This window comes from Lontra canadensis, unplaced genomic scaffold (genome assembly GCF_010015895.1).
Source record: "Lontra canadensis isolate GAN:19392208 unplaced genomic scaffold, GSC_riverotter_1.0 scaffold65, whole genome shotgun sequence".
Taxonomy (NCBI): domain Eukaryota; kingdom Metazoa; phylum Chordata; class Mammalia; order Carnivora; family Mustelidae; genus Lontra; species Lontra canadensis.
Window position 1 is genome coordinate 10,554,865 of NW_022631059.1, and position 14,676 is coordinate 10,569,540.

Consider the following 14,676-nt stretch of genomic DNA (forward strand, 5'->3'; position numbering starts at 1 on the left):
GTCCTCTGCGGGCGTTCTAAGGTTACATGACCACAGTCTGCGTTTACTCCCCAGTTCTGCGAATCCTGCCAGGAGGCCCAAGCGGCCAATCACACCACCTGAAGGGCATAGGGAACTCTTGGTACTGTTTTTGCAACACTCTATAAATCTGAAATTATTTCAGAACAAGATGTCAACCAATCACTTTAGAGAAGATGTAACGGCATACAGGGAAGGACTAGGTGAATTTTCTATCTCGTCACTTCTCCATCAAGCACGGCTCGACAGAGATACTGAGGAGGACGCGTTCTGAGCAGCCCTCCAAGCAGTCTGGGTGGTTTGCTAAGGTAGCCCAAGGCCCTGGGCATTCAGAAGGTAGGTTCTGTCGTCGTCCAAGAAGCTGGGTTGACGCCGGAAGTGTCACATAAACTCACCGGGAAGGGAATGGTTCCCCAGCTCAAAGGTGAGCACAACCCCAGGAGGCCACAGTAACCCTCGGCCACCTGAGCGACAGCACCTGCTTTCTGGCGGCGGCGGCAAGAAACAGGAGGTACCCGTCCTCCTTTAGGCCCATGAAACAAAGGCATGGGAGGCACCCCAAATCCATGTTCTTTAGAAAAAAATTTTTATTGTTGCAACTAAAATGCAAACCCATCATTTATATGGCAAGTTGGAAATCTGTACAGTTTGACAGTTCTGTGAGGTCACAGAAGACCCTGAGACGCGCGCCCCCCACCCCCCATCATGCAGCCATGTATACACACACCTGAAAAGGTATTATACCGAAACACCTCGCTTTTTTTGTGTGTTTTTATTTTTGTAAAAACGGTTTATTCCATGGCCATTGTAAAAAATAATGACCAGATGAGTAAATATTGGCTTAAGGCATATAGCAGAGCAGCTCGCTACTTCTCTAACATACGTGTAACAAGATGGAGAGCCATCTGTTTTCCAAGGATAGGAGGTTAAACCAGTATATCCATTTTGAAATGCTACTGTATATACACACCCAAACTACTACATACATATATAGGACCTCAAAAAACAAACAAGCCCAACTCAAAAACGCCTCCAGCCTGGCACCTCAGCCTCACCCACACCTCACCAAGGCTCTGCGGAGCGATGCCTCGAATGTTCCCGCCGCAAAGTTTCTCTGCACGGGCTTCTAACGTGGGGAAAGGCAAAATGTGAAAATGCTGGCAAAAGAGCAGCTTGTGAGCTACAGCTGCCTTGTTTTTTGTTTTGTTTTTCTTGTTAAAAAAGCCACTTAATGTGGAGGTCTTAAGCTCCCTTGCAGGAAGAGTCATGAGCACCATCAGTCCCCAGGGTTCAAGGGCAGGGGCAGACGTGGCTCTCAGCAAGGCCCCCAGAACGGGACGGTGGCAGGCGGACTCCGAGGGACTGTCACCCAGATTGCTTCAGGCGTGTGGTTTCCAACAGTTGCCTTGGTTCCAAATCACAGTCTGCTCGAAAGGAGTGTGAACTTCTGACCATGGAGGCTGATCCCCAGGGTGTTAGGGGGGACCCTGCTTGCCTATATGTCCAGAGCGTGAGGTGTGACTACGGCTTCCCATACCCTTGGAATGTCTGAGTTACAGTGGGCCCCGGCTGGACAAGGCCAGGCCGGGCCTCACCAGGAAGTCACCAGAGTGTCATGCCAGGAATTCGGCAAATATCTGTTACTGGAAAACATCACTCCACTGCTGAATGGCGGATTTCAGCAAGTCTTAGGAACCACAGCCATGTAATGATCAGATCATGCAAAGGTAGATTGGACTTGTACATGGGGGCACATTAATAAGCAGAGAGCTAAGTGTTTCAAGCACATGGTATCTGATCGGGGCACGAGACGATCGAACATGCATTCTAATACACACAGGGAAAGCAGTGATCGAGAACAAGGTTCTAGCAGATAACCGGGAGGGGATAACTGGGACAAAGTCATCTCATGTCATGTATCTTAAATATCCAAGTGTTCAGTATATATTATCCCATGTTCTATAAACATATGCCAAACCTCTTCTCGCGTTACCCACAATGTCACGAAATAACGACTGCTTACAACCGTCCACCTTCCTAGTACTGGTCTCATGCAGCGGGCTCATGGCAAAGTCTTATGTTCCCAGCACTACCTGAGGGTTTATTATTGTACTTTTTGATAAAGCCCTTGATGCAAGGCTGACATCAAAAATTTTTAATACATTATGGGTTTAAGAAAATGCTAGTGCACTATGGATGCCTTTGGGAAAAAAAGACAAAAACAAAAAAATAAATATGGAGTGGAGAGGCTCACTGCGCATGCTGTCCGTGGAGGTCGAGGGAGGAGGACACTGGGTGCTGCCTCCCCGGGCTGCACTGGGCCACACCAAGGGGGAGCACGCGGCAGGGTGGGCCTCGCGACTTGCACAGGCCACCAGCACTGGACTCTCCTTTGCTCTCCTCAAAAAATGGGTAGTGGATTGGATACTCGAAGGAAAGGGAAGGGAAACAGAGTCAAAGGGAGTGAGAACCAACAGCCCGGGGAGGGTGGTTTTAGTGCAGAACAAACGTCCGTCCAGGTCCCGGCTGGCTACGCTGTCCTCGGCCCTTACCGACCACGGCCTGCCTGCCAGGCGCGCACGGGCTCTAGCAGCGGAGGCGGACAGTGGGGTGGAGGTGGAGTGGAGGTGGGTCAGATTATGTGCTGCTGCTGAACAGGAACTGGAATGAAACCAAACATTTTCAGATGAGCCCGGACCCACCCCCGCAGAGCGGCAGACTCACGCACTACCCCGGCCTCCCCAGCCTCCAGCGAAGGGGGTTCGTTTCTCTTTTAGGACAGCCCGCCTCCCCAAAAATCACCCCCAGGGAAAACATTGTTTACACATTGCTAAACCATCCGATGTACTCAAAGATGGTCGCTTGCAAAAAAGACAAAATATTTTAAAAATGATTTTTAAAAAGTCCTGTGAAGTGATTTCCATGACCAGAGTTCTGAGGCTAAACCTCCGTCTTCCCCGCACATTAAAAGCGACACGCATCTCGTGTGTGGATTTCTACTGCAACAGCATTTCTATTCCGAAGGAAGTGGAAACTGTTCCTTCGGGACCTCAAATGCAGGGTGAGAAGCTGGTGGCCACCCTGCTGTGACCTCAGACCCTGAGGCAGGGGCCTGAGGGAACCCCGTTTGTGGAGGTGGGGTGAGGAGGGCGGGGCCTGACCCAGATGGCCGGAGCGAGAAGGGACGGATGGAGAAATGAGCAATGGGAAACCGGTGGGGACACCCTGAGCAAAAGCAGAAGCCGGGCTTTGTTTTCTAGAGATGGCCTTCTGTTGTTTCTCTTCTAAAAATGGGAAAGCTCAGAGGCGCTGTCCCAGCTCAGCGTGCGCACAGCAGAGGAAGCGACTGAGCAAGACGGCGCCCTGAACCCTTAAACCCTCTTCTCCAAAGGAGTTTACATTCGTAAAAGCACGGGAAATCTTTCCCTGGGAAATCCAATATAAACTGTGTATCTGCTGACACCACCTAAGGGTACAAGGAAGTTTCGTAAGTGCCTAGTCTCTTTTTTTTTTCCAGAAATAACAAAAGCTGCTTTTTATAAAGGTTAAAAACAACAATGTGTTGTAATTCTATTATTTTTTTTTTCAAAAACAAACAACAGTAACAAAAAAAAAAGAGAGAGAGAGAGAGAGACACATATTTGGCATTTTCTCTACTTACTCCTGAATAGGTTAAGGCCCTGAGATTAGACTCTTATATATTCTTGGGATCACAGGGCTCCTTAAAACCCCAGTGCATCAATCCTCAATTCTCTCTTGCTAGCCCTTCACAGTTCCAGCCTTTAAAAACCTTTGCTCTGTTTCTTCTGAGACTGGCTCAGATCCTTCCACAGCACTGAATGCTAACGCTGGGCTGTCGGCCAGTGCTTTCTGTACCCACGGTCTTGCCAGCACGTCCGTCAGTGAAAACATACCCTGTAGCAGAGGTACGCGCCGGCCGTGAGGACTGTGGCCATGCACATGTTGACCAGGAAGGGCTTCCAGGGAGTCAGCGCCGGGTCCTGCTTCTCCTTGGGTGGCGAGGGCTCCCCCTGGGCAGGACCTGCCCCCACGGCCCGCCTTCTGACTTCAGTGTCTGGACTCGTGCTGAGGAAGGAGATGCACAGAGACGGGTTACTCACTCTGGGGAAAACAACAGCGGGGATGCTATTGGGAACTGCCAAGACCTTGGGAACACGGATACTAACCCGAAGCCCTCCTGTCGCACACACCCCCCCCACCCCGCCCCAGAGACCCAGACGGCCGCCACAGCCAGGGTATGGTTCTGGAGCCCCGTGGACTCCTTGGTGATGGAGGGTGGGTGAGACTCTGCTGAGAAATACAGGCGCTGGTGCAAAGCTAGGTGGTAATTTCCCCTGGGTTTGCTTGGAGAATGTTCCCCTTCAGTTCAGGGAGGGCAATGGTGCGGCCCACATGCTCTCTCTCTCTCCCCGGGCCCCTGCATAGGAGTCTTTGCTGCTGTTGATGTGAGGACATCACGTATTCCCTCTGCCCCTCAGCCTGCCCTGTCCCCAGCTTGAGGCCCCAGCATCGCTCAGACCCCGCCAGTAGGACCGTTTCTCAGGCCTCCTGTGTACAGACCGGCTGCCCTCCTGGTGGCAAGCCAGAGCGCCCCCGTGCGGGGACGATGTGAACGGTGTTCTTCCAGGCCTATCTCAGGAGAGGCCAACAGAGGCCCTTCCTCTCTTTGCCACCTCCCCCAGGCCTTTCCTTCTCCCCCTGCCCTTGCCACCCGACAGAAGACCTGACCACAAGATGTCCTGCTTCTCACATGCATCTCCACAGCTTTTCTACCCCAGCAGCATCGTGTGTAGTGGGCAGGACCCCTGAGGCATTACCTCCCCCGGAGGTGGCACAAAGCACCTGCTTTTCTGCTCCCCATGGTGGGGCCCCAGCTGCAGGGCTGAGGCCTGTGTGCACGTGGGTCCCCACTGGTGTCCAGAGGCACCGATGTTCTTGGCATAACCCCATTTTTTCCTGGAACTCTCCGGCTTTTGGCTTCCCAGATCCACACTCCCCTCCTTGCCACCTTCACACACACACACACACACACACACACACTGAAAAGCACCCCCTCTCCCCTCCAGTCTCAGCGAATACAGAACAGAACACATGACAGACTGGACACCAGTCACGTGCCAGCTCTCACCTCACTCACTCTCAACTCTTGGCAGGCCCTCAGATGAAGCACACTGGCACGCCCTGAGAATGTCACCAGAGGCCCTGGGAAGCCAGGCACGGTCTCCTGGGCAGACTGTCACGGAGCTACTGCCGAGCACATTGCACAGCACCTGTTCTGGGAGGCCCCACTGGACAAGTCCCAGAGGTAATGGGGCTGTGATAGGGACCCAGTCACATGAAGGACCCTGCTGACTTAGGTGCACGCGTCAGCACTGGGGCCTGGCACTCAGCATTTGGCAAGGCGCCCAGGTAATATTCTGATGATGAGTTTAGCTAGAGGACCACTCAGGGACACGCCATGTCTAAGCTGCTCACTTCAGTATTGTTATTCTAACGTCTAGCTGCATTAGTGCATTTCTGACTGTGTCCTTTAACAGCTCCAAAGTATCCCAAAGTAAGGAGAAAGCACGAGTTACCTAATCCCTACATATACAATCAGCTTGTCTCTTGTCACTGTTCTCAATGATGCCGTAATGAACACCTCCCCCTACAGATCTCTTTGGACACCTGTTTGCAGTGTTGCAAACCAAATTTCTAGATGTGTACAAATGCTGGGCCAAAGCATGCACTCATCCAGGAAGCAGGAACAAGGGCACTGTCTCCATAGGCTGAGGCTCAGGCTCACACCCATTCCTTCTCCATGCTTCCATGCCTCATGTAGGCCCTCCTTGAGCACCCTGGGAAGGCAGGGTATCTTCTTGATGGCTGACCACCACAGCATACACTTCCATCTCCTTATTGTCCACAGGGTCCCATCCATAATCCACTGTCCCCGCCCCAACAAGATGGTTTAGAATACAGACCAGGGGCCATGTTCCAGTGATCTCAGTATTTCACATGCATCAGTATGTGTTCAATAACCTTTGCTAAATGGCATTACGTTAATCAAAACTACACAAAAGGTTAAATTCCCAGAAGGACCAATCTGGGGGCCGAAAGTACATGGTCTAACCTGGATAGTACGTTTCAGGACTGGCTAGAAGCCAAGGGCAGGGCTAGGTCATCTCTGGGTGGAACTGCTTACCCAGATGCAGGATTCCAACAGGCACCACAAGGTGGTGCTAGAGCCCCACCGAAGTAGGTACCCGAGGGCATGGGGGACAGCGGCCAACCTGCGGCAGCGTCAAATGCTCCTGGCTCCTACAGCGAGGGGAGGAGTGGTGCTGGTCCAGGGGTCCCATTCCCCAAAGACACAGAGGCGATGCTTGCCAAGAGGAGGCTGGGTCCTCAGGGTTTCAATATCAATGTGTTTCTGGATCAGAAGGTCAGTCCCCCTCACCCCCAATAAGCCAGGCCCATTCGGGCTTACCTTTCCACACCACAAGGGACGTTTAGAGGGCTTCTGGTTTCTTCCTTGATAGAGCAGTCTTCTCTATCCTCCCCGGTTTCGTCCTTTACCCACTGGTGGTTGGGGAAGAATTCCTTGCACTTCCCATTGTGTGGCTCCAGGATGCGTTTGGGGGGCCGGGGAGGAGGGGGGACGTGTTCGGGTGGGGGCTCCAGGTCCTCATGGGAAAGCTCCTTCCATTGCTCCTAGGGAAAGCAGCAGAGAAAGCCCCGTTAGCATTCACGGTGGGCTGATCTGTCAGGAAATCTGCTCCCCTTTAGAGTGAGCAGAGGTGAGGGGCTCTCTCTGCTTCCTGGGGCTACAGATACGTATACGTGGAAGATGAAATCTTTTGAAAATAAAGTCTATTCTCCCTATCCATGTTCTCTACGTCAGTGTGTCCACAGCAGAAATCGGATCGCAGTGAGCACTTTCACAACCTTCTAGCTATTTCGCCAAGGAAGACAGCTATTTCTTCTGAGCCATGGTAGAGTATTTGAACTTTTACAACTGACAGCCTCCTTCAGAGACAAAAATTCAAAATCGACATACGAGGATGTGAGCAGAAGCGAGGCTTACCTGCACTGAAGCGTCTCCCATGATGAATTTGGCACCTTCGATCACAGCTAGGTAAGAGAAACGGAGCTGGTCTGCTGTCTGGATCAGCCCCATCCGAAACTTGCGCATTTCTAACAGAACTTTCTTGATGTCGACAGAAGAAGGGTCTTTCCTCTTGTCCATCTGAAAGCCAGAGAGGAGACACCATTCAGTCAGCCCCAACTCCCAAGTACAATGTGATTTTCAACGTTCCGGAGGCGTCCTCCGGTTTCTGCTCAGGAAAAATCACAGCGGGGAGGCAGAATTCTAGCAAATGTGTGAAAGTGCAGCAAAATCAGGACCACAGGAGCACGGGGGAAAGAATAAGAGAAAGGGAGTCTCTGGACCTTCCCAATTCCACATTCCACTTAAGAACATCCCTCCCAACAAAGCTACTTAGCTTAGAGCTACTGTCATAGGAGGACAATTGTTAAAAATTAAAGATCCTGGCTAGTTTACTGCAGAGACAATGACAGAAAAGCTTGGGGCAGGCCACAGGGACCAGCGGGGGCCCCCTAAGATGGGTTCCCTTCTCTTCCCGGGGCCTTCAGGGGCCTCCTTACCAGCAAGAGGCAGGTGTCGGCCAGACAGAAGGTCCCCGACCTGCCGATGCCCGCACTGCAGTGCACCACGACAGGGCCGTGCTCCGTGCTCAGTGACCCCGACTCACGAACTTTAAAAAGAAAGTTCAGGAATGAAGCTGGCGATTCGGGGACTCCAAAGTCAGGCCACGTAGTATAGTGGAAATGTAAGATCTCTCGAGTTTCCTGAGACTAAAAGAAAGAAAAAAGAAATTCTCTAAGAAAAAAGATTCTCCAAGAGAATCATCTGTACAGAAATCACGGCTTTCAAGTAAGCACGAAGTGTACCCCACCCCCACCGCATCTAACTGGAAGAGCAGCTTCCCTTCTCAGAGTTCCTTCTGTCTGCTCAGTCAGCCAAGATGTACCAAGCACTGGGGGGTCCCGACACTGGGCCTGGAGGCTGCTCCCGCCTCGACTTCCCCTCCTTTAGCATGGAACGTTCTCGTCCACATCTCTCCTCCGGTGCCCCATCCCCCTGCTGTCTTCATGGTTACAAGTGATTTCTCTCTACCCCACAAATCGCAATGACGCTGTGTGGCCACCCAACGGCAACCCTGTCCTAAAGCACTGTAGGGTTTCCCACGGAAGAGTAAAAAAATCGTCACCGCATGGGTGTGGCTCCAGCTCTGGGTAACGCAGGGCTTGACACGACTACCTGGAAGTCTCAGAGGACTGTCATTTTATAGAAAAAAGTAACCCGGCCAGGCTCCAAGGGCTGGCAGCTGACAGCTATGGTCAATAAACAGCTGAGGAGGAGGGCGTCAACACCACCAACCCCGCCGGCCCCGCAGCGTCCCAGGGCGGTGCACATCAGTTCACTGATGCGAATTCTCGCTTGAATCCTTCAAGGCCTGGATTCCTGGATTCCCATTTTCTCGACCAGGATACTGAGGCTTGGAGGCCAACCCTCCATGAAGTGAGGAGACAGGAGTTAAAAATCGAAGTGTGCCTGACTCCGGAGCTCCTGTTCAGAGTCCGCTGCAGGCGCTTCTGAAACAAGGGCCCTGAACCTTGTCCCCACCTGTTTCTCCCCCTGGCCCCGTCTGCTCCCAGTGGAACAGAATGAAGAATGGCCTCCAGTGCCATTTCCAGCCCCGCTCCTCCCTCTAAACCTATGAAGAGTCCAGAGGCCTGTGGACCAACAAAGCCTCCCCACCCTTAGCAAAATGTCCACAACATGCCTGCCACGCCAGCCACCATGCCCAGCAGGATAAGGTAAGGACACTGCCCTTACCTTCCCGGAGCTTACAGCTTCAGTTCTAACAGCCTCCCGGGGCCTGGTGCGATGAAAACTTGTGAAAGAGTTTACAATCAACACCAATGACCTAACATCAGCAAAGAATGCTCGTACGGAACCCGCACCAGCGGTGACACACAGAGGCCCTTCTGTGGAACTGGGACACTCTGCAGGCGACATGAGGGTCTTTTCTAGAACCACCCTAAGTAAGGCCATTTTTTCCTCCCTCGAAAATGGTCTCCTTGTATGGCTTAAAATGAGAGATGCCCTTTCTATTTTTCAGGGAAAGAAAAACACTTAAAAATAGATTTTAAAAAAGGAGTAAGAAGAAAATATACTAACAGCAAGTTCCTTCTTTAATCATTAAAAAGGTGTGGAGTAGCTCCCGCTGACACCCTCCCTCACAGCTGCCCACCTCTTTCTCAAGGAATTTGCTTTAAACCTGTGCTTGAACAGATCCACGCCTGAGAAAAGAATTTTTAAGAACAAGGTCTGTTAGAGCAAACAGCCTTTCCCAACACCAAAACCTCCGCGCTGCTGCAGGCGCCCCACTGAGCTGACATCACGAGCCCCTCTTGCTCCGTCCGAATTCCATTTCCCTCAACAAGCGGGAAACATTTTCTCAAGGGTTTGCCAGAAGTCCCTCTTGATGTCAGGGCTTGCACATTTTAAAAAGCATGAAAAAGAACGTCTACGACATGATCCTCCAGGCACATTCCAACACGCGGCTGCTGTTAGTCCTGAAAATGCTCCGTCGAAGCCCTCGGTAAACCAGAGCCCCCGAGGCTTGGGGGGCTGCGGAAGGCCCGGGCTGTCATGCTCAGGAGCCGTGTCGCTGCATTCCACAAAAAGCCACGCCACTTACTTTGCTCTGCTTATGGCAGCCCGCACTACGTTCTAGCTCTTACTCCAGTCAGTTATGCAACAACAGGAGGCAGGGGACTGGAATGCAGTCAGCTGAACACGAACATGTGAGCTGAAGTCATGGGCAGCCCCCCAGCTAGCCCCCATCCAAGCTGGCACTGCTCCCGCCATCCCTCCGATCTGGGTGGGGACCACCCTGGCTAATCCCGTCACTTCAACCCCACAGAACGTGCTGACCCCGGCAGGGGCTGAGCCAGGTGCTGTTCTAACACTTAACCGTGCTTCGTGCCGTCTGAACCCTTACAAAACCCCCATCTAGAAGAGAGTGAAACTGAGCCATGGTGAGAAGTGATGCCCTTCACTCCACGTCTGACAGTCTGAGACGGCGGGGCCGGGAGTCCAGCCCCGCGAGTGGGCTGGAAGGGAGTGGCTGACCGCCACGGCCGAGGCTGTCCCCCGGAGCTGCCCATCCTGGTGCAGGGTCCTCCGAGTGATGGCTTCTGGAAAATTATTTAGAATCCCTGTGGGTAGGGCCTTCTGTGGTGCTGCTGCTTAGCCCTGTGCCTTGATCTGTTCCAAGACCACCTTCTGAGGAGAGCCAGCAGCCAAGACAAATAAGCCCAAAACCTCACTTAGAAAATGTACACTAGTGACTTGGGAGTCAGCCCCAGAAGGGCCCTTCTTCCCTCGATTCAAGCTAAAGAGACTGTGGACAAGAAACAAGGCAGTGGCCACTATGTGACCTGCGGCCACCACATCAGTTCCATGGCAGTTGCAAAGACAGGAACAGTGAGAAGTTTTAGCCGAGAAACTCCCTTTTCCCTAGAGACTATGATGAACTAGTGTTACAGTTCAGGGAGAGAGCTCTGTGGAGGAGGGCCTGAGGACCTCCCCCCCTTCCCAGACTCACCACCACACACCGCCCCCAGCTCCCCTGGTAGGTAAGCGGGTAAGCTCTGCTTCCCACAGGGCTAAGACCACATCTTGGTCAGAGTGTACAAAACTCAGAAAAAGTGGCATTAGGTAATAGCACCCAGGCGGAAAGACATCTCAAGCAGCGGCCGTGGGAAGGACGGAGTACATGCCATACTCACTGTAAGGTTTTCCAATTCCAGCTGCCGTACTGTGTAATATGACTTAATATCTTCAGAGATCAAGGTTAATTTCAAATTTGTGTCTTCAAAGATCATTTCTTTCTCTTCTTTTTGTGGCCAGTACTGAGCACATTTTAACTAGGAGAGAAAATGATGAATTACTATAAGCAATGGACTGTTTTCCCTCGAAGGGAGGTAGAGAGTTCCTTCCAGGAGCTTCAGGACAACCCAAAGGTAAACTGGGGGTTTTCTGACCTTGGATGTCACCATCAGCATAACCGGCCTGCCTCTGAGGGAGATGGGGGGTGCGGTGGAGACCCAGGGCTGGCTGGGCAGAGAGGGCTTGGACCTCCAAACACAGCTGCTCCCTGGTTCTCCCTACACAAGGATAGGCTTCGGGGGTCTGGCTTTCCAGGCTGTCTATGAGGTGAAGCCAGACTGTGCCACAGCTTTAGTCTCTCACAGAGTACTTTCTGTAGCCATTTTGAAGATCACCGAGAACCGGATTGGTGCTATTGGCCCAATGCAGACCACTTACCTGGGGGAACGGAACCAAGTCTGGAGGAGACTGTGGGACACCTGTGCAGGCTGGAGGGCTGTAACTGAATATTCAGAGAAGGCGTAGACAGGGGCTCCTCCAAGGCTTAGGGTCGCCTGCTGCCCCATCCCACCCTTTCATTCTGGTTTGGCTCAGTACCAGAAAATCCTTCTTTTGATTTTCTAGTTTAATAATTCCAGGAACTATTCGATGGTCTTCATTTAAACATAGCTCATTCACTTTTTCTTCAAGCCAGCAAACTCCCAAAGATTTGGTTTCACTTAAGAGCTGGTTTATTTTATTTTTTTTTAAGATTTTTTATTTTTTCATTTGAGAGAGAATGAGAGTGAGACAGAACATGAGAAGGGAGAAGGTCAGAGGGAGAAGCAGACTCCCCACGGAGTCTGGGAGCCTGATGTGGGACTCAATCCAGTGACTCCCAGATCATGACCTGAGCCAAAGGCAGTCACCCAAGCAACTGAGCCACCTAAGTGCCCATCACTTAAGAGTTTTAAGAAAGAAAGTTTGACTCAAATTTAGTGGTGTACTTTGAGTCACGTTTCTATACTATACCTTTCTGTTTGGTGATGGTGATGCTGTGAACCAAAACAGCAGGCAGATGGGGGCTAAGTTGTAAGGTCTATAAGCCAGAGGGTCGGACAATGTGCCTAGACAGAGGGAACCCCAAAGACACGATGATTTCCATCACATGAAATTATCAGTGTGTGCAGCCAGCTCTTCAGGAAATGGTACAAATCCACGCCCACTGCACCTGAATGCGGACTGCCCCCCGCCCCCCGCACCTCCTCTGAGTTGCAGGATGAGCCACCTGAAATGCCAGGGCAGGTGGAGGAGGCCCCTCCAGGCCCAGCCTCTGCTGGTTAGAAGAGACCAGAGGTGCAGATCAGTGACAAGGGGGCATAGCGGGAGTAAACACTATGGATGTGCTGTGGGAATTCAGAAGAGGCGAAGGTTCCAGGCCAGCGGAAGCTACATGCAAGAGATGAGAGAAAACCCTATGGAAGGAGAGGCCTCTGTCATGATCCCAGGGTCCTGGGATGGAGCCCCACATCTGGCTCCCTGCTCAGCAGGGAGTCTGTTTCTCCCTCTCCCTCCACTCTCCACCCCCCACCTCACGCTCTTTTAAAATCTTAAAAAAACAAAACAAAACAAAAAAAACAGTGGCCTCTGACAGAGGCGTGCCTGGAGGGGTGACTAGGATTTCCTAGGCAGTGACGGCCCAGAAGTCAGTCTCAGAGGAACAGGGAGCAGGGCCAAGGGAAGACCAGGCCACAGTGACTCTGGGGGCAGGCTCGGGATCCGCAGTGTCACCTGGGCAGGGGAGGGCCAGGAGGCTCCCGAGCAGAGTGCGGATAGAATCAGGAAGGCCCATCAGTCCTGCTCTAATGAAGCTGCACCGCCCAAAAAAACAAGAGAAAAAGAAGCAGCAAACTGAGAGACACCAGACTGGGCCTGTTGGAAAGACTGAGCCGGTTTCATCCACATCCCCTCCGAACACCGAAGAGAAGTGGCCAAATGAACCCCTGGAACAGGACCAACCTGCCAGCATCAGAGCAATTCTGCCACTCAGGACATGGAAGCAGCAGTAACCCGGCAAGGTCCTCTGTGGACCCAAAGGGGTGGGGCAGCTGAAAGGGGGACCGGGGAAGACACTTCAAGGATGCTCGTCTTCCCACACTTCCGTAATCAGACCTGTGCAATTCCTGAAGACCCCAGAGGCAGAGAGACTGCCCTGGTGGGTTCGGCGCCCCATGTGCTGGAACGTGTCCCCAACACCACACACAGAGAAGCAGAAACGCAGGACGGTGCGTATCTCAGAGGAGAGGCCGGTGCTTTCAGGTCTCATGGGCAGGGAAGGAGTCTTCTACAGCTCACCTCCACACAGCAAACACTCACTTTCAAAAGCAAATCTAAAGCCCAGTAAGTCTCTGTGATGTGGTAAAGACTCAGGAACTCTGCTACCGCGCAACGCCAGTGCGTGCTAGGTGTCAATCAAGCAATATTTATTTTTAAGAGCTCGCAGGCATCCACAGCAACATGCCGTGCTCTGCTTGCTGTCATTTCCTGTAGACACTTTTAACACACAAAATAAAACAAAACACAAAAATAAGCTCAAGAGCACGACTTATTACTCTTCTATTAAACCGATCCATCCCCCTACCCCGGAGAAGAGACGTATTTTATTAGAAAGCAGTCTTTCCCCAGGATTCAAATCGTGCTGCATCCTGGGTCAGCAGCAAATGACAGCTAGCTGTCCATCACAGCTGCCCTTCCCGCCTCGAAGCTGAATGTGAGAGAGAGGCCTTGGGGCCTTCCCAAACAGCCAGGCAATCTTCAGAAAAATCCAGAGTCTCATGTGCACAAAAGTACTGAAGTCAAACTGCACCTTTAGTTGGGGTTTTGGGAGAGAGATAGAGGCGATATTTCTGGTTAAACACCTCCTTGTTTGTCTTTTTCTCTGCCTACACAATCCCCGCCCTTGCACCCAAATATACTCTTCACGGACATGTCTCAACTCCTTCTTTAAATTGAACCCCCAAGAACTTGGGCTACTTGGATGAGCTCCGTCTAACACACATAATCATCTTCTGTACCACTGTTTTCCAGGAAGCACAAAAGCCCAAAACGGTAACAGGCAGGTCTGCCAAAAGTAAGAGGGGCACATCCTATACTGTTCAGAGAAGGAAGGAAACCAGAAAACAAACACGCGTTGCATGGGAGCACTCCGCAAGCCGGGCTGACTGCAGGCTGTATGCAGAGATCATAACTACATCAGCTGAGCAGAAAGACACGGTGACTTCTTAGAATTTTCCCCAGTCAGCTCTAATGGGGAGGATAAATGTTGATGACAAGCTGAAATCGTTGATTCCCAAGAAACATTAAGAATCTCAAACCACCTGCTGCTTTCCACGCCAGTGTGCCTGGCTGAATGACCCTGAGTAGGAGAGCAGTGCCACAGGGAAACAGAGACTACTGTCACACGGTCACAGTCAACCGCATGGAAACCAACCAGCCAGGTTTCCTTTTTTTTTTTTTTTAAGTGGCCAAGGGGAAAAGCTGCCCGTTTACAGTCAGCCTTGGATGGGAGACAAAGCCAAGGGCAGGCCTGGGGGCCAGCACGCAGCTACAGGACAGCACCCTGGCTAGTCTGGGCCAACAGCAAAGAGGTTTCACTCAAATATAGTAACGAACAAATAAAAAGGAAATGCTACCAT

At 51.7% G+C, this 14,676-nt stretch overlaps 1 protein-coding gene across 3 annotated transcripts in view; it reads right to left on the reverse strand.

The window, feature by feature from the left end:
- Window positions 1–587: 587 nt before the first annotated feature.
- PTPN1 (protein tyrosine phosphatase non-receptor type 1) overlaps window positions 588–14,676 on the reverse strand; it is a 66,924-nt gene continuing 52,835 nt past the window's right edge. For 2 of the 3 annotated variants that reach the window (XM_032878982.1, XM_032878984.1), the window contains exons 5-10: window positions 10,903–11,040; window positions 7,687–7,896; window positions 7,106–7,267; window positions 6,509–6,732; window positions 3,933–4,104; window positions 588–3,484 (exon numbers count right to left, since the gene is read on the reverse strand). In XM_032878982.1, coding sequence (XP_032734873.1) covers window positions 3,338–3,484; window positions 3,933–4,104; window positions 6,509–6,732; window positions 7,106–7,267; window positions 7,687–7,896; window positions 10,903–11,040 — 1,053 coding nt within the window. In that variant the 3' untranslated portion in view covers window positions 588–3,337. The remainder of the gene's footprint in view (window positions 3,485–3,932; window positions 4,105–6,508; window positions 6,733–7,105; window positions 7,268–7,686; window positions 7,897–10,902; window positions 11,041–14,676) is intronic. The other variant, XM_032878983.1, reaches the window with a different exon arrangement.